This window comes from Aquarana catesbeiana, linkage group LG04 (genome assembly GCF_042186555.1).
Source record: "Aquarana catesbeiana isolate 2022-GZ linkage group LG04, ASM4218655v1, whole genome shotgun sequence".
NCBI lineage: Eukaryota > Metazoa > Chordata > Amphibia > Anura > Ranidae > Aquarana > Aquarana catesbeiana.
Genome location: NC_133327.1, coordinates 39,400,558 through 39,424,946, shown reverse-complemented (window position 1 = coordinate 39,424,946; position 24,389 = coordinate 39,400,558). Strand labels below are relative to the sequence as shown.

At 43.3% G+C, this 24,389-nt stretch overlaps 1 protein-coding gene across 4 annotated transcripts in view; it reads left to right on the top strand.

The window, feature by feature from the left end:
• Nucleotides 1-21,726, top strand: part of LOC141139173 (cytochrome P450 2C5-like) — a 117,325-nt gene extending 95,599 nt beyond the window's left edge. For 2 of the 4 annotated variants that reach the window (XM_073625076.1, XM_073625075.1), the window contains exons 9-10: nt 5,705-5,846; nt 21,383-21,725. In XM_073625076.1, the coding sequence (XP_073481177.1) occupies nt 5,705-5,846; nt 21,383-21,561 (321 nt within the window). In that variant the 3' untranslated portion in view covers nt 21,562-21,725. Of the gene's footprint in view, nt 1-5,704; nt 5,847-21,382 lie in introns of all 4 variants that reach the window. The other 2 variants (XM_073625074.1, XM_073625072.1) reach the window with 2 other exon arrangements.
• The last annotated feature ends 2,663 nt before the right edge of the window (nt 21,727-24,389 follow it).

Below are 24,389 nucleotides of genomic sequence, written 5' to 3'. Positions count from 1 at the left end.
ATAGGGTATGTGTCAATTCTCACCCAACCCACTGTTCATAACACACGGAATGTCACTTCCGGTGGTGCGTAAACATCACTTCTGGTTGCCGTACAGCTACGTCCCGACGCGTTTGGTCATGGCAACTTCGTCTTGGTGTGGTGTTGGATGATTATATCAACTGATGGCTCATAGCTTCTTTTTCATCAAGCTCATATATGGACTATTTTTTGTTTTGCACATTATCACAGTTTGGTGTGTAATTTAATGTGCTCTGGGTATATACTGTATTCTTTACCTTCAGCGTTACTGTTTATCTTTATACATTATGTATCTGGTACATTTATTTTATGCTTTTATTCTTTGAAAGTGGCTGCTTGATTATATTTACACTTCTATCTATCTGTGGTGTAGTGTATAGATCCCAATTGAGGGCATTTTATGAGATCCTGGTTTTTCAAGCTCATCTGCATGCTCGTCGTCCTCATCGGGGGCTCGATCTGACTGCAGTTCGTCATCGTAACCGACTTGAGTGGGCAAATGCTCACATTAACTTTGGAGAGGTGTTCTCTTCAGGGACGAATCCCCGTTTTCACTGTACAGTACAGATGGCAGACAGTGTTTGGCATCGTGTGGGTGAGCAGTTTGCTGATGTCAACGTTGTGGATCGAGTGGCCCATGGTGGCGGTGGGGTTATGGTATGGGCAGGCGTATGCTATAGACAACGAACACAGGTACATTTTATTGATGGCATTTTGAATGCACAGAGTTACCGTGACGAGATTCTGAGGCCCATTGTTGTGCCATTCATCCACAACCATCACCTCATGTTGCAGTATGATAATGCAAGGCTCCTTGTTGCAAGGATCTGTACACAATTCCTGGAAGGTGAAAACATCCCAGTTTTTGCATGGCCAGCATACTAACCAGACATGTCGCACATTGAACATGTTTGGGATGCTCTGGATCGGTGTATACGACAGCATGTTCCAGTTCCTGCCAATATCCAGAGGAATGGACCAACATTCCACAGGCCACAATCAACAACCTGATCAACTCTATGCGAAGGAAATGTGCTGCACTGTGTAAGGCCGGCGAATGGTGGTCACACCAGATGCAGCAAATGGTGGTCACACCAGATACTGAGTCTGACTGGTTTTCAGACCCCCCTCCCCCAAATACAGTAAAACTGCACATTTTAGAGTTGTCTTTTATTGTGGCCAGCCTAAGGCAAATATTTATTTTAGGTACTTATATAGCACCATCAATTTACACAGCGCTTTACATATATATTGTACATTCACATCAGTCCTTACCCTCAAGGAGCTTACAATCTAAGGTCCCTAACTCACATTCATACATACTAGGGACAATTTAGACAGGATCCAATTAACCTACTAGCATGTCTTTGGAGTGTGGGAGGAAACCGGAGTACCTAGAGGAAACCCACAGGGAGAACATGCAAACTCCAGGCAGGTAGTGTCGTGGTTGGGATTCGAACCAGCGACCCTTCTTACTGCTGGGTGAGAGTGCTACCCACTACACCACTGTGCCACCCAAATATGGGGCAAATACAAAAGTATATATATATATATATATATATATATATATATATATATATATATATATATATATATATATATATATATATATATATATATATATATATATATATATATATATATATATATATATATATATATATATATATATATATATATATATATATATATATATATATATATATATATACACACATACAGTATCTCAAAAAGTTAGTACACCCCTCACATTTTTGTAAATATTTTATTCTATCTTTATATGTCACAACACTGAAGAAATTACACTTTGCTACAACGTATTGAGTGTATTGAGTGTACAGCTTGTATAACAGTGTAAATTTGCTGTCCCCTCAAAATAACTTAACGCACAGCCATTAATGTCTAAACTGCTGGCAACAAAAGTGAGTACACCCCTAAGTGAAAATGTCCAAATTGGGCCAAAAATGTCAATATTTTGTGTGGCCACCATTATTTTAGAACACTGCCTTAACCCCCTTGGGCATGGAGTTCACCAGAGCTTCACAGCCTGCCACTGGAGTCCTCTTCCATTCCTCCATGATTACAACACGGAGCTGGTGGATGTTAGAGACCTTGTGCTCCTCCACCTTCCATTTGAGGATGCCCCACAGATGCTTAATAGGGTTTAGGTCTGGAGACATGCTTGGCCAGTCCATCACCTTTACCCTCAGCTGTTTAGCAAGGCAGTGGTTGTCTTGCATATGTGTTTGGGGTCGTTATCATGTTGGAATACTGCCCTGCGGCCCAGTCTCCGAAGGGAGGGGATCATGCTCTGCTTCATTATGTCACAGTACATGTTGGCATTCATGGTTCCCTCAATGAACTGTAGCTCCCCAGTGCCGGAAGCACTCATGCAACCACAGACCATGACACTCCCACCACCATGTTTGACTGTAGGCAAGACACACTTGTCTTTGTAATCCTCACCTGGTTGCAGCCACACACGCTTGACACCATCTGAACAACGTAAGTTTATCTTGGTCTCATCAGACCACAGGACACGGTTCCAGTAATCCATGTCCTTAGTTTTCTTTTCTTCAGCAAACTGTTTGCGGGCTTTCTTGTGCATCATCTTTAGAAGAGGCTTCCTTCTGGGAGGACAGCCATGCAGACCAATTTGATGCAGTGTGTGGTGTATGGTCTGAGCACTGACAGGCTGACCCGCACCCCTTCAACCTCTGCAGCGATGCTGGCAGCACTCATACATCTATTTCCCAAAGACAACCTCTGGATATGACGCTGAGCATGTGCACTCAACTTCTTCGGTCGACCCTGGCGAGGCCTGTTCTGATTTCAGTCTGTCCTGTTAAACCGCTGTATGGTCTTGGCCACCATGCTGTAGCTCAGTTTCAGAGTCTTGGCAATCTTCTTATAGCCTAGGCCATCTTTATGTAGAGCAACAATTCTTTTTTTCAGATCCTCAGAGAGTTCTTTGCCATGAGGTGCCATGTTGAACTTCAAGTGACCAGTATGAGAGAGTGAGAGCAAAAACACCACATTTAACACACCTGCTCCCCATTCACACCTGAAACCTTGTAAAACTAACTAGTCACTTAACATCGGGGAGGGAAAATTACTAATTGGGCCCAATTTGGACATTTTCACTTAGGGTTGTACTCACTTTTGTTACCAGCGGTTTAGACATTCATGGCTGTGTGTTGAGTTATTTTGAGAGGACAGCAAATTTACACTGTTATACAAGCTGTACACTCACTACTTTCCTTTCCATTGTATCAAAGTGTAATTTCTTCAGTGTTGTCACATGAAAAGATATAATAAAATGTTTACAAAAATGTAAGGGGTGTACTCACTTTTGTGAGATACTGTATATATATATATATATATATATATATATATATATATATATATATATATATATATATATATATATATATATATATATATATATATATATATATATATATATATATATATAAAAAAAATTATATATATATATATATATATATATATATATATATATATATATATATATATATATATATGAATGATATACTGTATATATATATTTATACCCTCTACAACCCTTATAATTTTCCCAATTTATAAATGTAACATAAATTTATGACTCTATATATCTGGGAGATTCTCCACAATTTCCCATAATCTGTTTAGTGTTAAATAATTATTGAAACCTCCATGTGTAGTATATCCTACCACCCCTTTTATATGTGTGATAATATTACAAACTTCCATGTATTAGATTCTGTGTACTTTATTATTCCCCTCCAATTCCAAGAAGAAAAAAGGGGGTGGAGAGTTCCATTTATGTGCTACTTCCTAACAACCTAACCTACCCACCAATCACTAATTGTGACAAAATCAACCTTGGAGTGTCTAACCATTTGCCCCGGTTTTATAAATATATCTGTGTATCCCCTATGTTAATAAACCATATGTTCTCTTTGCAAAACTTAATTTAATGATTTTACCCACAAAGAGTATGTTGGGGGAGCCAAAGAGATCCATTTATGCGCTATCAACTTTTGCGCTATATACAATAGTCGAAGAATTGCAGTATACATCTGAGGGGTGAGGGTTGGGTACATCACTGAGATGCAGCAAGAGATACTTGTCCTACAAAATTAAGAACATCGGACCACTCCACATGAGTAAGGGGGCCAATGTCCTTTTGCCAATATATCTTGCACCTCAGAGAATTTGACTTTGACATTTTTCTGTAGCAATGCACTATAACGCTTTGTTATTTGTCCCCGCTTAGTAATTGCTACTAGGCTTTGGTTAAGAATTGTGGGTGTAATATAAACCCAAGAGGTCATTCTCAACTACGTTTGAATAACATGGTGGAGCTCTGAATATTGAAAAAAAAACTTTAGTGGGCAAGCCAAATTCCCCCTGTAAGGTGGGAAATACTTTCAAAAGTTGACCATCATAAAATTGCAGGATGTACACTAAACCTCTCTCTGACCAATAAATAAATCCCTGCCATTTTAATAATTCAGAATGATTAAAATTCTGCTGTAATCATTATACCCATTGTAATGATAGTGATCTTTAATCCTGTTCTATATCTTATTTATCATAACTAATGTGGGGTACTGTCTAGCTATTCTAAATGCAGCCACCTCTAAACAGTCTATCTGCGTTTTACCTAAAAATATTGTAGATAATATTTTCCTAATTGGATTGATGCTCAGATCCTCATCCCACCCCGTTAAATGCTGGAGCTACGCTGACAGATAATATACAAATGGGTTGGAAATAGTGATTAAAATTTCTATGGAGCCACGCTGATAGATAGTATGAAAATGGGATGGGAACGGTGAATAAAATTTATATGAACTAACTTCTTTTGTTTGGTCTGCTCAATATACTATTGGAAGTGTTTTGTTATATTTGTTTGCAAATAAAAGAAAAATTATTGTTGACCATCTCAGAAATCTTCTAAGCCAGTGGTTCTCAACTCCAGTCCTCGGGACCCACCAACAGGACAGATTTTAAGTATTACCTTGGGGAGATGCAGACTAGAATACTGCAATCACTGAGCAGCAAATGATATCACCTGTGATGTATTTCAGCTATCTTGCAAACCTGGCCTGTTGGTGGGTCCTGAGGACTGGAGTTGAGAACCACTGTTCTAAGCTGATAACGTCCTTTGCCCCTAGCCTGTATTACGCTCTTTGGCCACCAAAGAGCATTGGCTTTGTACACAGTATGTATTTGGACGTTAACATCATGGTGTGGCACTTTAGTTCTATACAAATTAGGCTTTATTTTACTAAAAGTTGTTTGTTTTGCAAGAGAATTTTCCCTAGAACTTAGTGAATGCTGACTTCTATCATCCAATTTTTTTTTTGTTTTTTTTTTTCAATTTTCCCTGCATGTGTTTGGGTATTCTTTGCTTTTCGTTTATAGTTTATTACACCTTTAAACATCTCCAAAAAATACCCTTATTTGGCTTTTGCTTTTGACTTTTTGCAATTAACTAAACTGGCAAAATTTTAACAAACTTCTGGATTTTCATCTAACTTCCTTGAAATTTGAAACCCCTAAATCTGGCTGATCCCTACTGCTAAGGCAATCAATTAAAAACAGATCACAATAATTTAAAAATGTTTTCATACTATATTGTACTGTGATGTCAATGGAATTTTGATCTTTTTGAGGACACACATGTGATTCCATTGCTGACATCCGTGATGTTGGATGAGGCTCACTTTGAAAAACCAGAGGAGTTTTATCCTGAACATTTTCTGGATGCTAGAGGAAATTTTGTGAAGAAAGAAGCCTTCATTCCATTTTCAGCTGGTGAGTTAAATGTTACATGTGTTTTATGAAAACGTTCTATACAGGATGTTAAAATCTAAATATACTGACATTTTTTTTGTTTCAGATAGTATGTGAAAAGGTTAGAACCTCTGTCTGGTTTCAATGCTGTCTATATGCCATTGAGGAGATTTTTGTTTTATCTGACACAAAACCTGGACACAAATTTCTGAAAAATCTACCCAATGCAAACACTGACAGCTGTGAGAACTGGCAAAGGTTAAACCTCCTTTACTCTACTTTAAAACTGTTATGGGTTTTCTGTCTTCATCTGGGAGATATCTCCTTACTTCCTGTTTGACAACCATAAAATATAAGGAGAAATTTTCCAAAAGTTGACAGAAGCAGCAATATTTTGCTATATTGCTATGTCCACAGCTATGTATATTCTTTACTCTGTGTTTACTTGGCTTTCTATGCCATGCAGTAGTGTACAAGATGGAGTGAAAAACATCAGGCAGAATAGCTAGCCTACTATTTGGTCTCTATTATGGAAAGGCTGAATATAAAATCAAATTTTTTTTTTCTTATTTATTCCTAGTGTAGTGCCCTCCTACATAGGCAGTTAGGTAAATTTAGCATGGGCCTTCTGCTCTAGCGACAGGAGCCAGAATTGTTTAGTTTGGTCTGCTCAGGACTCCACAGGCTGGGAGTTTGATTACCTCCCCCCGACTTTAGGAGAAGGTTCTGGATATTAGGGTCGAAGAATTCAAATAGCCGAGCTGAATATTTAGTAGGGCCTATCCAATTCCTGGGGAGATGTGCTCAGATAGTGGATGGGCTCCTGTTACATAGGCTGGAGTCCAGTGGGAAGGGCTCTTTACTTTTGTGGGAATAGACCTGTGAGTTCCAGGGGCTGCTGGATGCTGTACTTTTTCATTAGGGTTGTGCCTATGGATGGTATATACTTTGGGACCCTGTTCGTGAACCCTCCTTTCTTGAGCTGAAGTTTACTTGATCTCATGCTCTCATGACGTGTGTAGCATTTTGGCGCATGGTCATCAGTTATGCACATATAGACTGTCCTAGCTGACTATCATTCCCTTGGTAATTACTAGTGCTACTATCAAGATAAAAGTGTCCTCTATTAGCAACCTGTTCCATTTTTGAAGTAACCTGCTTAATTCCCTGATCCTCTACCCAAGTTTTACCAGCAATAAAAGACACCCCTGAACTGTTTAGTGAGCCAGAGTGGAAAGATGATGGCTGTGTGCCTGGCTGCCCTGCACTGATTCATTAGAGAGAACCTGGGGGCTAGGGATGGTCCCGATGTTCCAGTCGAGCGTAAGTTCAACTCGAACATCAGGTGTTCATTTGTTCGCGGCAAGTTCTCCCACCGCAATGCGCCCCATAATGCACTGCGATATCACAGTGCATTGAAGGCTGCTGATTGGCCAAATCATGCACCTGACCTCTATGCTTTGGCCAATCACAGCGCGATATGCTGTGAGAGCCATGACTGGCCAAAGGCAGGGTGCCTTTGGCCAATCATGGCTCAAGGGCTAAGTCCACGCCCCACACTATATAAGGCTGCTTACACGGCCGCCGTGTATAGTGTTTATGAATGAATCGAGATTAGGCAGGTTAGTTAGTGGATTGAGCGTGCAGTCAGTGTAGTGTATATAATCATATAGTGTAGAGAATATAGTGCAGTCAGTGTAGTGTATATAATCATACAATGTAGAGTATATAGTACAGTCACTGTAGTGTATATAATCATACAGTGTAGATTATATAGTGCAGTCAGTGTAGTGCATATAAAGCAGTGCAGCGTATATAGTGCAGTCAGTGTAGTGTATATAACGCAGTCCAGTCAGTGTAGTGTATATAATACAAGTGGTTAAGGCAACCCAGGACAGAATTAAGAAAAGAAATGGCATGGGGTCCCCTCCCCAAAATCAATACCAGACCCTTATCCGAGCAAGCAGGTCATTAAAGGGCGGGGGCGAGCGAGCGCCCCCCTCCTGAACCATACCAGGCCGCTTGCCCTCAACATGGGGAGGGTGCTTGTGACATCAGAAGTGGGCGTGGTCACTCAGTTATGTCACCAGGTGGCCCCGCCCTTGCCTATATAACAGCTGTCAAAGCAAAGAGACAGCAGTTACCAGGAGGCCTCCCATCGAGGCGGAGCTTTTTCAATTTTTTGAGTCGTCGGGCCGCCTGATTGGCGGTGGATGTACAGTGCAGAACACTTTTTTGTACCTGATACCCATTCACAAAGGGGGGGCGGGATCTGGGGTCCCCCTTGTTAAAGTGGGCTTCCAGATACCCCCCACCTGCAGACCCCAACAACCACCTGCCAGGGTTGTCGGGAAAAGGCCAAGGTTGTTCGGAAGAGGCACCCCAAAGCACCCTCCTCATGTTGAGGGCAAGCGGCCCGGTATGGTTCAGGAGGGGAACGCACTTGCTCGCCCCCCCGATCCTGAGCTGCCAGCCTGCTTGCTCGGATAAGGGTCTGGTATGGATTTGGGGGGGCCCACACCATTTTTTTAAATTTTGGCATGGGGTTCCCCTTAAAATCCATACCAGACCCTAGTAAGGACTGGGAGGGGACCCTGCACCATTTTTTTCACCTATATTGCCGGGAGCCAGCAATACATTACAGTCGCGAGTAGGGATGAGCTTCGAGTTCGAGTCGAACTCATGTTCTACTCGAACATCGGCTGTTCGCAAGTTCGCCGAACAGCGAACAATTTGGGGTGTTCGCGGCAAATTCGAATGCCGCGGAACACCCTTTAAAAGTCTATGGGAGAAATCAAAAGTGCTAATTTTAAAGGCTTATATGCAAGTTATTGTCATAAAAAGTGTTTGGGGACCCGGGTCCTGCCCCAGGGGACATGGATCAATGCAAAAAAAAGTTTTAAAAACGGACGTTTTTTCAGGAGCAGTGATTTTATTAATGCTTAAAGTCAAACAATAAAAGTGTAATATCCCTTTAAATTTCGTACCTGGGGGGTGTCTATAGTATGCCTGTAAAGGGGCGCATGTTTCCTGTGTTTAGAACAGTCTGACAGCAAAATGACATTTGGAAGGAAAAAACTCATTTAAAACTACCCGCGGCTATTGCATTGCCGACAATACACATAGAAGTTCATTGATAAAAACGGCATGGGAATTCCCCACAGGGGAACCCCGAACCAAAATAAAAAAAAAAAAATGATGTGGGGGTCCCCCTAAATTCCATACAAGGCCCTTCGGGTCTGGTATGGATATTAAGGGGAACCCCAGCCAAAATTAAAAAAAAAAATTGACGAGGGGTTCCCCCTAAATTCCATACCAGACCCTTCAGGTCTGGTATGGATTTTAAGGGGAACCCCGTGCCAAAAAAAAAAAAAAAAAACGGCGTGGGGTCCCCCTAAAAATCCATACCAGACCCTTATCCGAGCACGCAACCTGGCAGGCCGCAGGAAAAGAGGGGGGGACGAGAGTGCGGCCCCCCCCCCCTCCTGAACCGTACCAGGCCACATGCCCTCAACATTGGGAGGGTGCTTTGGGGTAGCCCCCCAAAGCACCTTGTCCCCATGTTGATGAAGACAAGGGCCTCATCCCCACAACCGTGGCCGGTGGTTGTGGGGGTCTGCGGGCGGGGGGCTTATCGGAATCTGGAAGCCCCCTTTACCAAGGGGACCCCCAGATCCCGGCCCCCCCCCCCTGTGTGAAATGGTAAGGGGTTACTTACCCCTACCATTTCACTAAAAAACTGTCAAAAATGTTAAAAATGACAAGAGACAGTTTTTGACAATTCCTTTATTTAAATGCTTCTTCTTTCTTCCTTCATCTTCTTCTTCTTCTGGTTCTTCTGGCTCTTCTGGTTCTTCCTCCGGCGTTCTCGTCCAGCATCTCCTCCGCGGCGTCTTCTATCTTCTTCTCCTCGGGCCGCTCCGCACCCATGGCATGAGGGGGGAGGCTCCCGCTCTTCTCTTCATCTTCTTCTTCATCTTCATCTTCTTCTTCATCTTCTTCTTCTTCTTCTTCTTCTTCTTCTCTTCTTCATCTCTTCTTCCTTCTTCATTTCTTCTGCGGGCCGCTCCGCATCCATGCATGGAGGGAGGCTCCCGCTGTGTGACGGCGTCTCTTCGTCTGACGGTTCTTAAATAACGGGGGGCGGGGCCACCCGATGACCCCGCCCCCCTCTGACGCACGGGACATGACGGGACTTCCCTGTGGCATTCCCCGTGACGTCACAGGGAAGTCCCGTCAATTCACCGTGCGTCAGAGGGGGGCGGGGTCACCGGATGGCCCCGCCCCCCGTTATTTAAGAACCGTCAGACGAAGAGACGCCGTCACACAGCGGGAGCCTCCCTCCATGCATGGATGCGGAGCGGCCCGCAGAAGAAATGAAGAAGGAAGAAGAGATGAAGAAGAGAAGAAGAAGAAGAAGAAGAAGATGAAGAAGAAGATGAAGATGAAGAAGAAGATGAAGAGAAGAGCGGGAGCCTCCCCCCTCATGCCATGGGTGCGGAGCGGCCCGAGGAGAAGAAGATAGAAGACGCCACGGAGGAGATGCTGGACGAGAACGCCGGAGGAAGAACCAGAAGAGCCAGAAGAACCAGAAGAAGAAGAAGATGAAGGAAGAAAGAAGAAGCATTTAAATAAAGGAATTGTCAAAAACTGTCTCTTGTCATTTTTAACATTTTTGACAGTTTTTTAGTGAAATGGTAGGGGTAAGTAACCCCTTACCATTTCACACAGGGGGGGGGCCGGGATCTGGGGGTCCCCTTGGTAAAGGGGGCTTCCAGATTCCGATAAGCCCCCCGCCCGCAGACCCCCACAACCACCGGCCACGGTTGTGGGGATGAGGCCCTTGTCTTCATCAACATGGGGACAAGGTGCTTTGGGGGGCTACCCCAAAGCACCCTCCCAATGTTGAGGGCATGTGGCCTGGTACGGTTCAGGAGGGGGGGGGGGCCGCACTCTCGTCCCCCCCTCTTTTCCTGCGGCCTGCCAGGTTGCGTGCTCGGATAAGGGTCTGGTATGGATTTTTAGGGGGACCCCACGCCGTTTTTTTTTTTTTTTTTTTGGCGCGGGGTTCCCCTTAAAATCCATACCAGACCTGAAGGGTCTGGTATGGAATTTAGGGGGAACCCCACGTCAATTTTTTTTTTAAATTTTGGCTGGGGTTCCCCTTAATATCCATACCAGACCTGAAGGGCCTTGTATGGAATTTAGGGGGACTCCCACATCATTTTTTTTTTTTAATTTTGGTTCGGGGTTGCCCTGTGGGGAATTCCCATGCCGTTTTTATCAATGAACTTCTATGTGTATTGTCGGCAATGCAATAGCCGCGGTAGTTTTAAATGAGTTTTTTCCTTCAAAATGTCATTTTGCTGTCAGACTGTTCTAAACACGGGAAACATGCGCCCCTTTACAGGCATACTATAGACACCCCCCAGGTATGAAATTTAAAGGGATATTACACTTTTATTGTTTGACTTTAAGCATTATTAAAATCACTGCTCCTGAAAAAACGGCCGTTTTTAAAACTTTTTTTTGCATTGATCCATGTCCCCTGGGGCAGGACCCAGGTCCCCAAACACTTTTATTGACAATAACTTGCATATTAGCCTTTAAAATTAGCACTTTTGATTATTCATGTTCGTGTCCCATAGACTTTAACGGTGTTCGCGTGTTCGAACGAATTTTTTTCCTGTTCGCATGTTCTGGTGCGAACCGAACAGGGGGGTGTTCGGCTCATCCCTAGTCGCGAGCAAGTTTAAATGAACTTTTTTCCTTTAGAAATGTCATTATTGCTGCGGCATGTTCTATACATTGCACAGATGTGCCACTTTACAGGCAGACTAAGGGGACCCCCCCCTCCACCCAGGTACAATTTTTAAAGGAATATTTCATTTTTATTGTTTCACTTAAAGCATCATTAAAATCACTGCTCCTTTGAAAACGGTTGTTTTAAAAACTTTTTTTTGCATTGATACATGTCCCCTAGGGCAGTACCCGGGTCCCCATACATTTTTTTTTTTTTTTTTTTCCACAAAAAAAGAGTTTATTAAGAAGTTATCACAATTACATATATAGACAGTTGAACAGATTTTGACAGGTGCTCCATGACATTTTATACAATAATGATACAAAAAGTATAACTGTCACTGATGTCATGGGAAGTACAAACATATGGTAGGAAAATAAGAATGCATGAAAGGAGAACCCGCTAGGTACATTGCTACGAGACATTATTTGCATACAAGTCTTATAGAGATCATGAGTACTTTGCGTGGTTTAAGTACAACAGAGTCCGGAACATAGTGGGTGGGGGTATGAGACTTGTGTGAAACTAAAGCAAGAAGGTTTGTCTCTATTAGGTCTTGGACTGTGTCGTATTGTCACAGTCTGATATTGCGAGAGGGTTACGTAAGGGTTCGGGTAAAAAGGGAATATACTTTAGGTAATATGGGAGTGGTATAAAGGTTTAGAAGGGGAAGTGAGTATAGGGAAAAACAGAGGGAGGAAGGGGGAAAAGAGGGAGACGATAGGGGAAGGATATAGATACAGTGTTAGGGTAAGAAAGGGGGGATAGGATAGGGGGTAGGAGGGCCGTCCCCCCCTCCCGGCCAGCCTGTCTCGTATTTAGGGGTTCCTGAGGATCCTCTTGCCTCCTAAGGGAGGGAAGATGTCAGATTGGGAAGTACGACTTGTAGCAATTAGTGGTTTTAAAATGAAACCAGCAGGCCCATATGTTGGTGAATTTTTGTATGCGATCTTGTGAGGTATAGATCAATTCTTCCATCTCCTCAATTTTAGCAATCTTTGTCAACCATTCTCTGATTGTCGGGGGGCTGGTTGAGCGCCATTTGACAGGAATGCATAATCTGGCTGCGTTTACCATATGCATGGCCAGTGATTTATGGTAAGATCTTTTAGGTAGGGTTGTATGATGGAGGAGATATTGTGCTGGAGCGAAGTCCAGGGTGTAAGTAGTGACTCTTTGTATTATGTCGTGAACCTCCCTCCAAAAAACCTGAAGGGTCGGACATTCCCACCATATGTGGATCATAGAGCCTACGTCACCATTACACCTCCAGCATGTATTTGGGATCGAGGGCGCGAATTTATGTATGCGAGATGGTGTTCTGTACCATTTGGTAAGTATTTTGTACCCATTCTCTTGGATGGCAACATTTAGTGAGCCTTTGTGGGTATGAATATATATGGTCTCCCAGTCTTCCTCAGTGAGGTCTAAGTGTAGGTCTTTGTGCCAGGATAAGTGAAGGGATTCAGTTTGAGAGTGGTGTGGTGTTTCTTGGAGGAGAGAATAGATGGTGGATATTAGGTGTCTTTGAGATGTGTTCTGGGTGCATAATGTTTCAAGTGGGGTTAGTTTTCTCGTCCATGTGTTATTGGAGGTAGTAGAAGAGAGAAAGTGTGTCAGCTGTCTATATGTCCAAAAAGGAAAATTTCTTGTGAGGGATAAGGATTTGAGGTTTTCATATGTTCGTAGCCGGTCTGCGTGGAAGAAATGGTGAGCTTGGACTTCTTCATGTGGCCATTCTTGTTTTAAGAATGTGTTTGACAGCCCCGGGGGGAAATCTGGATTTCCCCTCAGGGAGGTCAAAGGCCCTGGTCGTGAAGATAATTGAGAGGTTGTCATGGCAGAGTTGAGGGCGAGCAGTGATGGGTAAATGAGAGGGTGTTTCTTGATTGGTTGTGTCCAGTGTTTGGATGAAATCCAGGGGAGGTAGTGTAAATGGCCAGGTACAAAGGAATTTTCCAGAGTCACCCAGGGTTTCCCTGATCTGGTAGTACACCAGTCCACTACTCTGGTTAAATGGCAGGCTAAGTAATATTTGTAGAGATCTGGAAGTGCAATCCCACCTTTGGTCTTGCTAGAGGTCAGACGAGAGTATTTGATTCTTGGAGGGCTGCTCCTCCAGATAAAGGTCGTACATGCCTTTTTGTATGAATGAAAAAATGCAGGGGGTAAATGTATTGGGATGGTCTGCATTAAATATAGGAGGCGAGGGAGGACAATCATTTTAATCAAGGCCGAGCGTCCGAACCACGAAACGTTGAGCGTGGCCCACTCTTTTAGATCCGTCTGAATTTTCGAGAGAGCAGGGAGGAAATTCTGGTCATATAGGTCTGTAAGTTGTTTGGTGATTTGGATGCCTAGGTAAGTAATGGCGGTGTTTTTCCACTGAAAGGGAAATGAGTCTTGGCAGTGAGTGACCACCTGTGGGGGAAGGGATATGTTCAAAGCGTGTGATTTAGGGTAGTTTATCTTAAGATTCGATAAGGCCCCAAAGTGGTTGATGTCTTTCAATAAGTTGGGTAGGGTGATGTGAGGTGATTGGAGTGTTAGCAGGATATCGTCTGCGAAAGCTGCTACCTTAAATTCCCTCCGATTTATAGTTATTCCCTGGATGTCCGTGTTCGCACGTAGTCTATTTAGGAGGGGCTCTAAAGACAATACAAAAATAAGAGGGGACAAAGGACACCCCTGACGGGTACCATTGGTTATTGGGAAGGCGTTTGACAGGAGGCCGTTTGCTTTTACTTTTGCCGAGGGATTGTCGTATAAAGCGGTGATGTAGTTATATATGTGGGGTGGTAGACCAATGCCCTTCAGCACTGCGCGCATATAATCCCAAGCCACCCTGTCAAACGCCTTCTCGGCATCAAGAGATAGTAGGAATCCCTCCGTTCCCGAGGAGGTAAGCCAGTGGTGTATGTTTAAGGTGCGGATGGTGTTCTCTCTGGCCTCCCGTCCCGGGACAAAACCCACCTGGTCTGCTGAGATCAGGCCAGGAATCAGGGGTAATAGTCTATTTGCTAGAATTTTTGCATACAGTTTGATATCCACATTGAGTAATGAGATGGGTCTGTAATTGGCCGCCAGGGATGGATCCTTATCTGCTTTTGGTATAACTGCTATATGGGCTTCAAGCATATTGCCTGGTGAGGTGGAAGGGGCCGCTAGGGAATTGAAGGCCTTGAGCATTTGCGGTGAGAGCGTTTCTAGGAAGCTTTTGTAGTAAATTAGTGGTAGACCGTCTGGGCCTGGGCTCTTGCCTACTTTCATTTGTTTTATTGCCAAACCCAATTCCTCTATGGTCATGTGTCCTTCTAAATTAGCGGCTTGTTGTGGGGTTATCGGTTTAGGGCAGTATTGGGTTAGAAAGTCATGTATTTGAGATTGGCGAGGAGAGGTGTTGGGTGAGTCTGTATTATGGGATGGCAGATTATATAGTTTAGAGTAAAAGCTTTCGAAATGGGCCGCAATGTCCTCATTTTTAGAAATCACCGCACCCCCGTCGGTGCGAAGGTGGTGAATTATGGAAGAAGTCTTGGCCGCTTGTATAGTGCGGGCAAGCAATCTTCCGCTTTTGTTACCGTGTTCGTAAAAAACTTTTTGTCTGAGTACATATTGACGCCTCGTGCGTTTTCCTAGTTCTTCCATTAGATTGGTCCTAGCATAAAGGAGGTCCTGTAATGTGGATTGAGATGTGGATTGTTTGTGTGTTTTTTCGAGTTTATTAATAGTTTCGATGAGGGATGCAATATGGGCTTGTCTGATTTTCTTCTCTTTTGTTGCCAGGGCTATGAGTTTCCCCCTTATGACACATTTATGGGCTTCCCAGATCGTGACCGGGGTTATCTCTGGGGAGGAATTTTCTTGAAAGTACTGTTGAAGTCGGGTGTTTATTTGTCTTATTACGTCAGGGTCTTTAAGGAGGGATGGATTAAGTCTCCATGTTTTGGTTCTAGTGTTGTAGTCCGGGAATGTTAGAGTGATCGTGATGGGGTGATGGTCTGATAGGAACATAGGTTCTATTGTGGCGTGGGAGAGGTGAGTTAAGTCTGTTTGGGATAGAAATATATAGTCAATTCTCGAGTATTTTTGGTGTGGGGAGGAGAAGAATGTATAATCTTTGTCCGTCGGGTGTATGGTACGCCAGGAATCATGGAGTGTCAAGTTCTGTAATTGGAGTTTAATTTGTCGCAATGCCCGATAGGGGAGCACAGAGGTTCCCGTGGAGGAATCTAGGTTTGGATTTAGTGGGACATTGAAATCGCCACCAAGAAGTAATATACCCTCTTGAAATGTGGATAGGAGGTCACAGATTTGTCTGAAGAAAGTTACTTGGTGCTCATTTGGGCAGTACACATTAGCAATTGTGATTGGTTTTAATGCGTAAGTGCCTTTGATAAAAATGTATCTACCCTCTTGGTCAATCAGGGAGTCTTTCAATTGAAAGTCAGCGTGTTTGGAAATAAGGATAGAAACTCCTTTTGTTTTTGAGGTTGGGTTCGTGGAGTGGAGTGCATGTTTATATACATGGTTCGACAGTTTGGGGATATATTTTGCGCAGAAATGTGTTTCCTGTAGTAGGAGGAAGTGGGCTTTGTGTTTTGTCAGTTCTGATAATACTTGCGTCCTTTTTTCCGGGATATTTAAACCTTTTACATTTAGTGATAGGCATTTGAGAGAGAGTTGTTGTGTAGAGATTGGAGCTTTCTTCGACATTGTGGGTGTTTATATAATCAGAGGGTACTAAGTTGAGCTAGCTAGTGTCGTGTCTTGCGCACGTGTTGTAAGGTGGAATAATGAGTAAATGAGGGCTGGAGGGGGGGAAGGAGGGGCGGCCCCCGTCCCGTAGAGAGGATGGAAGGTAGAGAAAGTGCAGAATGGACAGGGGGGGATAGACCCAATAGAGATAATGGGGTAAAAAGGAAGTGGGAGGGTAGGAGGTAGAAGGAGCGGGAGGGGGAGGGGGAAGGGGGTAGGAGAAGAGGCAGAGGAGAGTCAAATTAGGTAAACTTAAAGTCTGGGGGGTGAGGGGACGTACCTCAAAATTAGAATGGGTACGCGAATAGGGTGTACCGGAGGTGGACGTAGGTTTGCCTATCCACCTATGGAGTAGATGGCCGGGTTAGTAGCTCTAGTCCGTACGGACAGCTGTGTGGGGTAAGCGAACTGTGGTAGGAAAGAGTGCTGCAGCACTATGGAGGACGAAACCTGCTGAATGATAGTGGTTGGGGGCTTGTGGACTTATGCGTTAGACTACAGTAAAGGAGTCTATGTATGGGTGATCCGGGACCATAAGACTGTTGGTTCAGTCCTGTGGTTAGTATAAGTTGTGGTACTTTATGTACTGCTTCTGGTAATAATAATAGTATCCCAGGATTCCTAAGGTTAACAACAAAGAAAGAAAAAAAGAAAAAAAAAAAAAAAAAAAGGGAAAAAAAAAAAAGAAAGGAAAAAAAAAAGGAAAAAAAAAAAAAAAAAAAAAAAAAAAAAAAAAAGATTTTCCCTCTCAAAGCATAGTAAACATGTAGAAAATAAACAAGAATAACCGCCTATGATAGCCTGACCTCCTGGGGGGCTCAATCATTAGGAAAGGGAGAGTAAACTGCTACTCATAAACTTCTGTGTCGTATTGTAGTTAGGTTTGTTCAGTGTTCCTTTACATTACGAATTTCCTGCTCCCCTTATCAAGGGGGCAAACCTGTTAGTGTGGGAGCCTGGATCTCCACGCCAAGTGTATTTAAAAACTTAGGTGGTGCAGACCTTAACTCAAAGGGGTGTTTGTATTGATAAGGGTTTGTTGTCAATGGGATGGATTGGCATCATTTCCTTCTGATTAGTGGTTCCGTAGGATTTCAGAGTGCTTAATCTAGGTTCATAGGGCTTGGAAGAGGTAGGATTAATATCATTGGAAGGGAGAATTAACTGCATGTTCTGGCTAAAATAGGTCTCCCCTACCCCATGTTTAGGCAAGAGTAGAGGGTTTAAGGATCCAGGCTCCCACTGTTTGTCTTACACGCACAGTCTTAACCATTTAAAACAAACAAAATAAGCGTTTTTAACATAACTAAGAAAAGAAATGGAAATACATCTCTTTGCTTTAAGCAAGAGGAAATGGCCTATTCGGGCAACAAATGATACACCTGAGGCAAGTGTAGACCTGGCATTAGTGTTAGTGCTGCGACTGAAGAAGATAACTGATCGGTCACCTCTGACTGAGGCGTTACTCACAAGTCCAGATGAGGTGGTGAAGTGATTGCCAGGATTATGTATATGCGTCTCTTATCTGAGCGAAGGGTTGACAGTGTTAGTCTTTGAGGAGGCTGGTGTTGCTTCTTCAACTACACGGAGAGGAGGATGAGAAAAAAAAAAAAAAAAGAAAAAAAGAGGGGGGAAGGGGGGTGGAAGTATGTTAGAAGGGAGGAAGAGTTAGAGTTACTGTGTAGTAACAATATGGTTAGTACAAATGAGGGTGATGTCTTCTAGTGGTTCAGACGAGGAGTGCCTGCCAGGCCTGGGCTGCGTGCTGAGAGGTCACGGCGGGACTGACGATCTCCAGGTGAGGTAGGGTCCAGTCTGCGTCGTCTGGATCGTTGTCTTTGGGCTTTGGGAGATGACTCGCATGAGACTGGCTTCCATGGATCCACAGGGAAGTAGAAAGCATGCCACTCCGGTATGTCCATCTGAGGAATGTCCATTTGTTCGCAGAAGGCGGGTAGATCTTCCGGGGTTCTAAGAAAGGCAGTGCGACCCCTAGTGGATGCTGACAGGCAGAACGGGAATTTCCATCTATACTGGATGTTATGCGAGCGAAGTACTTCCAGCAGGGGGCGCAGGGTACGTCTGTTTTGTAGAGTGATTTGAGATAGGTCCTGAAACAATTTTACTTCAGTACCATTGAGTAATATGCGGCCTCTATCTCTTGCTTTTTTAAGAATCTCCTCTTTCAAGGGGAAGTTGACAATACAGCAGATGATGTCCCTGGGTGGTTCATTGTCGCGGGGAGGGGGTCTTAATGCGCGGTGTATGCGTTCCATCTCTACGGGGGAGTCTGCTGGTCGGCCCAATAAGTCATTAAAGATGGAACATACTGTGTGTTGTAGTGCGGCCTGGTCAATTCCCTCCGGGACCCCCCTCACTCTCACGTTGTGCCTGCGTCCCCTATTGTCCAGGTCTTCCACTTGTCTGTGGAGCTCAAACAAGTGTGGCAGCTGTGCATCATACGTTTTCTGTACTTGCCTGATAGCGGTCGCCTGTGTACGCGTATTCTCCTCCACTGTTGCGATTCGATCGTTCATTGCGTGAATGTCCGCCTTGAGATCTGAAATCGCCGACATCATGGTATGTTTGATGTCTAGGGCCACCCTCTGGAGGTCTCTTTGTAGGTCTAGTAGGCTTGGAAGCGGAGCTCCAGGGTCGTCTTTGTCCATGGTCGGGTCCGTGCTGCTTCTAATTGAGTCCGGGGATGAGGCCTGTATAGCGTGTGAGGCCCGTGCGGCCTGTGATGCCTCGAGGTGCGCCGTTTGTCTGGTCCGGAAAATCTCTGGGATGTTTCCGCTGATCTGCGTGCCTGGCTCTTTTTGTGCACGGGGTGTTGAGGTACTTCTGTTGGGCTTTCCCATCATGGGTGAGCGAATTTAGAGCCCCAAATAAGGCGTTTATCGTCCTCCAAGTGCGGGAGCTTCTTGTTCAAGCAGCCATCTCGTTTCCCGTCCAGGCCACGCCCCCCCCATACATTTTTTATGGCTATAGCTTGCATATAACCCTTTAAAATGAGGACTTTTGATTTTTCAGAGGTAGCGCTACACTAGAGCTACAGTTATGTCAATTTCAGATTAAACAAATAGTATATTTTATATTTCTTCAAACCATCATATGCAGTGCCTTGAAAAAGTATTCATACGTTTTCCACATTTTGTCATGTTACAACCAAAAATGTAAATGTATTTTATTGGAATTGTATGTGATAGACCAACACAAAGTGGCATATAATTGTTAAGTGGATGGAATATGATAAATGGTTTTCAAATTAAAAAAAAAAAATCTTAAAAGTGTGGCGTGCATTTATATTCAGCCCCTTTACTCTGATACCCTCTAACTAAAATCTAGTGGAACCAATTGCCTTTAGAAGTCACCTAATTAATAGAGTACACCTGTGTGTAATTTAATATCAGTATAAATACAGCTGTTCTGTGAAGCCCTTAGAGGTTTGTTAGAGAACCTTAGTGAACTAAAAGCATCAAGAAGGCTAAGGAACACACCAGACTGGTTAAGAATAAAGTTGTGGAGAAGTTTAAAGCAGGGTTAGGTTATAAAAAAATATCCCAAGCTTTGAACATCTCATGGAGCACTGTTCAAGCCATCATCTGAAAATGGAAAGAGTATGGCACAACTGCAAACCTGCTAAAACTGACAGGCTGGGCAAGGAGAGCTTTAATCAGAGAAGCAGCCAAGAGGCCCATTGTAACCCTGGAGGAGCTGCAGAGATCCATAGCTCAGGTGGGAGAATCTGTTCACGGGACAACAATTAGGCTTGCACTCCATAAATCTGACCTTTATGGAAGAGTGGCAAGAAGAAAGTAATTGTTGAAAGAAAGTCATAAGTCCCATTTGCAGCTTGCGAGAAGCCATGTGGGGGACACAGCAAACTGTGTCCCCCACATGTGGAACTCTGGTCAGATGAGACCAAAATTGAACTTTTTGGCCTAAAAGCAAAACGCTATGTGTGGTGGAAAACTAACACTGCACATCACCCTGAACACACCATCCCCACCGTAAAACATGGTGGTGGCAGCATCATGTTGTGGGGATGCTTTTCTTCAGCAGGGACAGGGAAGCTGGTCAGAGGTAATGGGAAGATGGATGGAGCCAAAAACAGGGCAATCTTAGAAGAAAACCTGATAGAGTCTACAAAAGACTTGAGACTAGGGCAGAGGTTCAACTTCCAGCAGGACAACGACCCTAAACATACAGCCAGAGCTACTATGGAATGGTTTAAATCAAAGTATATTCATTTGTTAGAATGGCCCAGTCAAAGTCCAGACTTAAATCCAATTAAGAATCGGTGGCAAGACTTGAAAATTACTGTTCACAGACGCTCTCCATCCAATCTGACAGAGCTTGAGATATTTTGCAAAGAAGAATGGGCAAAAATTTCACTCTAGATGTGCAAAGCTGGTAGAGGCATACCCAAAATGACTTGCAGCTGTAATTGCAGCGAAAGGTGGTTCTACAAAGTATTGACTCAGGAGGGCTGAATACAAATGCACACCACACTTTTTACATATTTATTTGTAAATAATGTTGAAAACCATTTATCATTTTCCTTCCACTTCACAATTATGTGCCACTTTGTGTTGGTCTATCACATAAAATCCCAATAAAATACGTTCCCCTTTTTTTGGTTGTAACATGACAAGATGTGGGAAATTTCAAGGGGTATGAATACAAGGCACTGTAATACAGTTTCACTTCCTGAATCAGTTCCTCAAAACGCCTTTATAATGCATCAGGAATTCATCCACATTTTGGGCATCGTCACCTGCTTGGGCTCAGATATGATCCGAAAAGCCTTTTCAGGCAAAGATTTTTTTTTTTTTTTGGATAGACTGTATATCTTAGGTCATTTGGATAGACTGTATATCTTAGGTTTTTATTGCTTATATCCTTATTGGGGAGAGTTTCACTCACTTCCTTCGAAAGCAGGTATAGAATCTCAATTCTAATAACCTGATAATATATCTCTTATGTTTACTAGGTAAAAGAAGCTGTGTTGGTGAGACATTGGCCAAAATGGAATTGTTTATGTTCTTTGTTAGTCTTCTACAAAACTTCACTTTCCAGGCACCTCCAGGAACTAAACTGGACCTTAAAACAGCAGTTGGCTTCACACGGGGTCCTGCGAGTCATAAAATTTGTGCTTTGTCTCGTGTGTAATGCTGAACCTTGACAATGTGGGAATGACTTTCTATGGTATTTATTTTGCTGATAATATGAATGTATTCTAAACATGTTTTGTGTTGAATGCAAACCTCACCTTGCTCCTTTAAAACATCTATCTATTATGTGTGCAATTATTAAAAGTGTATTTCTACAATCTTTTTAAATAAAATGCTAATTTTTTGGCAATCAGGATTTCTGGTCGGATGTCCCATGATACCTGTGTCCCAGGACATGTCTCGGAATCAAGGCACTGACAGCTGCAGTTTCCTTATACTAGCACCTACCCAGAATACTACAGTAGAAAATAGATTATATTATACTCCCACCATACTACTCATAACTAAGTTAATTAGCTATGGACGGTGTGGTGGAAGTATAATGTAATTTATTCTCACACTCCTGCCCCAACTCTATCCTCCATCTGCAGTATCTGCCAGAGACTGTATCTACCATAGATTGCCATAAAGAAAGTAGGAGTTCGGCACCACCACAGTATAAACTAAAATTGTAGTACACATTATTTGTTATCCATCAAGACATAAAAGAATCCATCATATAAAAGATTGACGTGTTTCAGCCCCAAACACTCTGGACCTTGGCATAGACCAGTGGTTCTCAACCCTCAACAGGCCATGTTTTGGGAATTTTTCTTAGATAAAATAGCTGTCCAAAATAGCAAGCCATTGACTCTGATTTATAACACCTGTGCAAGATAAAGGAAAACCTGCAAACATGGCCTGTTGGAGGTACTTATCCCATAGACAGTAAAAAGTAGGGTTGCAGCACCACTGACTTTTCTTTTCTTTACAGTATTTACCACTTCCCACATGTTGTCCCTGGCTCCACCTCCCACAATAGCCTCTTTGATATTTTATGACTGCCAGGAAGGAGGTCTTGAGGGCAACATAGGGTGGGGGAGCCCACAGAAGTAACATTTACAGGTAGATTTTGCTGTTACAGTACCTAGTGTGGGAGGCAAAGCACACAGGGTAGGGTACCCCAGTTAGTGGGTGGGGCAGGGGTGTGGCCATTTCCTCCCATTGTAGCACAGGCGGCTGCTTCATTTGTGCTCATCTAGCAGCTGAAGAATTGAAAAGAGGAGGAACAGAGATAGCAACCCAGGAAGTCTTCTCTCTGCAGCCAGGTGGTAAGTGACCAAAGTATGACTCTATTAACTGACTACCCTGCTCTGACATACCGGTCACTGACTGCCCTGCCCTGACATACTACTCACTTAGTGTTCTGCCTTGGCAAACCCCTCACTGACTGCCCTGCCCTGACATACCACTCACTTAGTGCCCTGCCATGGCAAACCGCTCACTGACTGCCCTGACAAACCGCTCATTTACTGCCATGCCCTGACATACCGCTCACTGACTGCCCTGCCCTTATGTACTGCTGCTTGTAACGACACCCTGAGTATGAAAGGGGTTAAAGCCGTTTAGGACATTCCATTTCTGAACACAAAGGCAGCTACCGAACATTCCAATCAGCCGAACAAGAAACCCATACGAATAATTCTTCCCCCCAAGTACGAGACGAGGCTCTGTACGGAGGGTCAATCAGGAATCAGACTCTTTATTGAAAACAAATGCAGGCTTTTTTTATACACTTGAGAATACTGCAGGTGCCACATGAACAATGACCCGGATCCACCCATAACATCACACAATGGTTACATAACGAGCCCCCACATTATTCTGAGTGTCAATATCTCCCCTAACAGACAACAGGTGAGTTCATTAGCACACTTAATAATAGGTGAAGGGACAACTGCCTCAAACAAGATTAACACAATATACTTATCCAGATAAAAGCAACATAGTTAAGCAATAGATGGTCGGTCTCTTACACTAAACTTCCTGGCCATAGACTTCACAGTGTACAGGGATAAAATCTTCATATTTCTTGAGAGATATTGTTAATGAATATTACTGTCCCATTTGAAGTAATACAATCATATTCTCAGGGTTCATTGTTTTCTTGGTCACCCTGTGCCCAAAAGTGACTCCCGTCACACTGCTCCTTGACTGCCATACCCTGACATACTGCTCACTGAATCCCCTGCCTATACATACTGCTCGCTGACTGCCTTGTCCTGACATACCACTCACTGACTGCCCTGCCCTGATTTCCTGCTTACTGAGCACCCTGCCACAACATAATGCTCACTCACTGTCCTGCCACTACATACTGTTCACTACCCTACAGTATACTGCTACTCTATATACTGTTCACTGACCACCCTGCTGCCACATACTGCTCACTCACTGCCCTACCACTATATACTGCTCACTGACCACCCTGTTGCTACTGTATATACTGTTCACTGACCGCCCTATTACCACATACTGCTCACTGACCGCTCTGCCACTATATACTGCTCACTAGCTGCTCTGCCACCACATACTGTTTACTGCCCCACTACTACATACTGCTTACTGACTGCCTTGTCCATACGTACTGCTCACCTACTGCCCTGTTGCTACGTACCATACACCATAGCTCTGCATTGCCATTTTTTACTGCCGTGCCCTTTTTTTTTTTTTTTTTTTTTTTTTTTACTTTTGCATTTTAACCCCAAAACTATAGCTGCATTATTTATGCTTAATTATAGTATGGTGTTAGGTTACTGATATGCCTAAATTAACGCCCCACCCCTAATTAAAGTAATTCTCCACCTCTAATGGTTTGCTAAACAAACAGCATTTTTTTTTTCTAAATGCAACTATGATAGCGTCATGGTGACAATTACATTACTAAGCCCCAATAATTCTGTAGGACAGATTAACAGATGAATTATGAAGACCATGTTAACCATT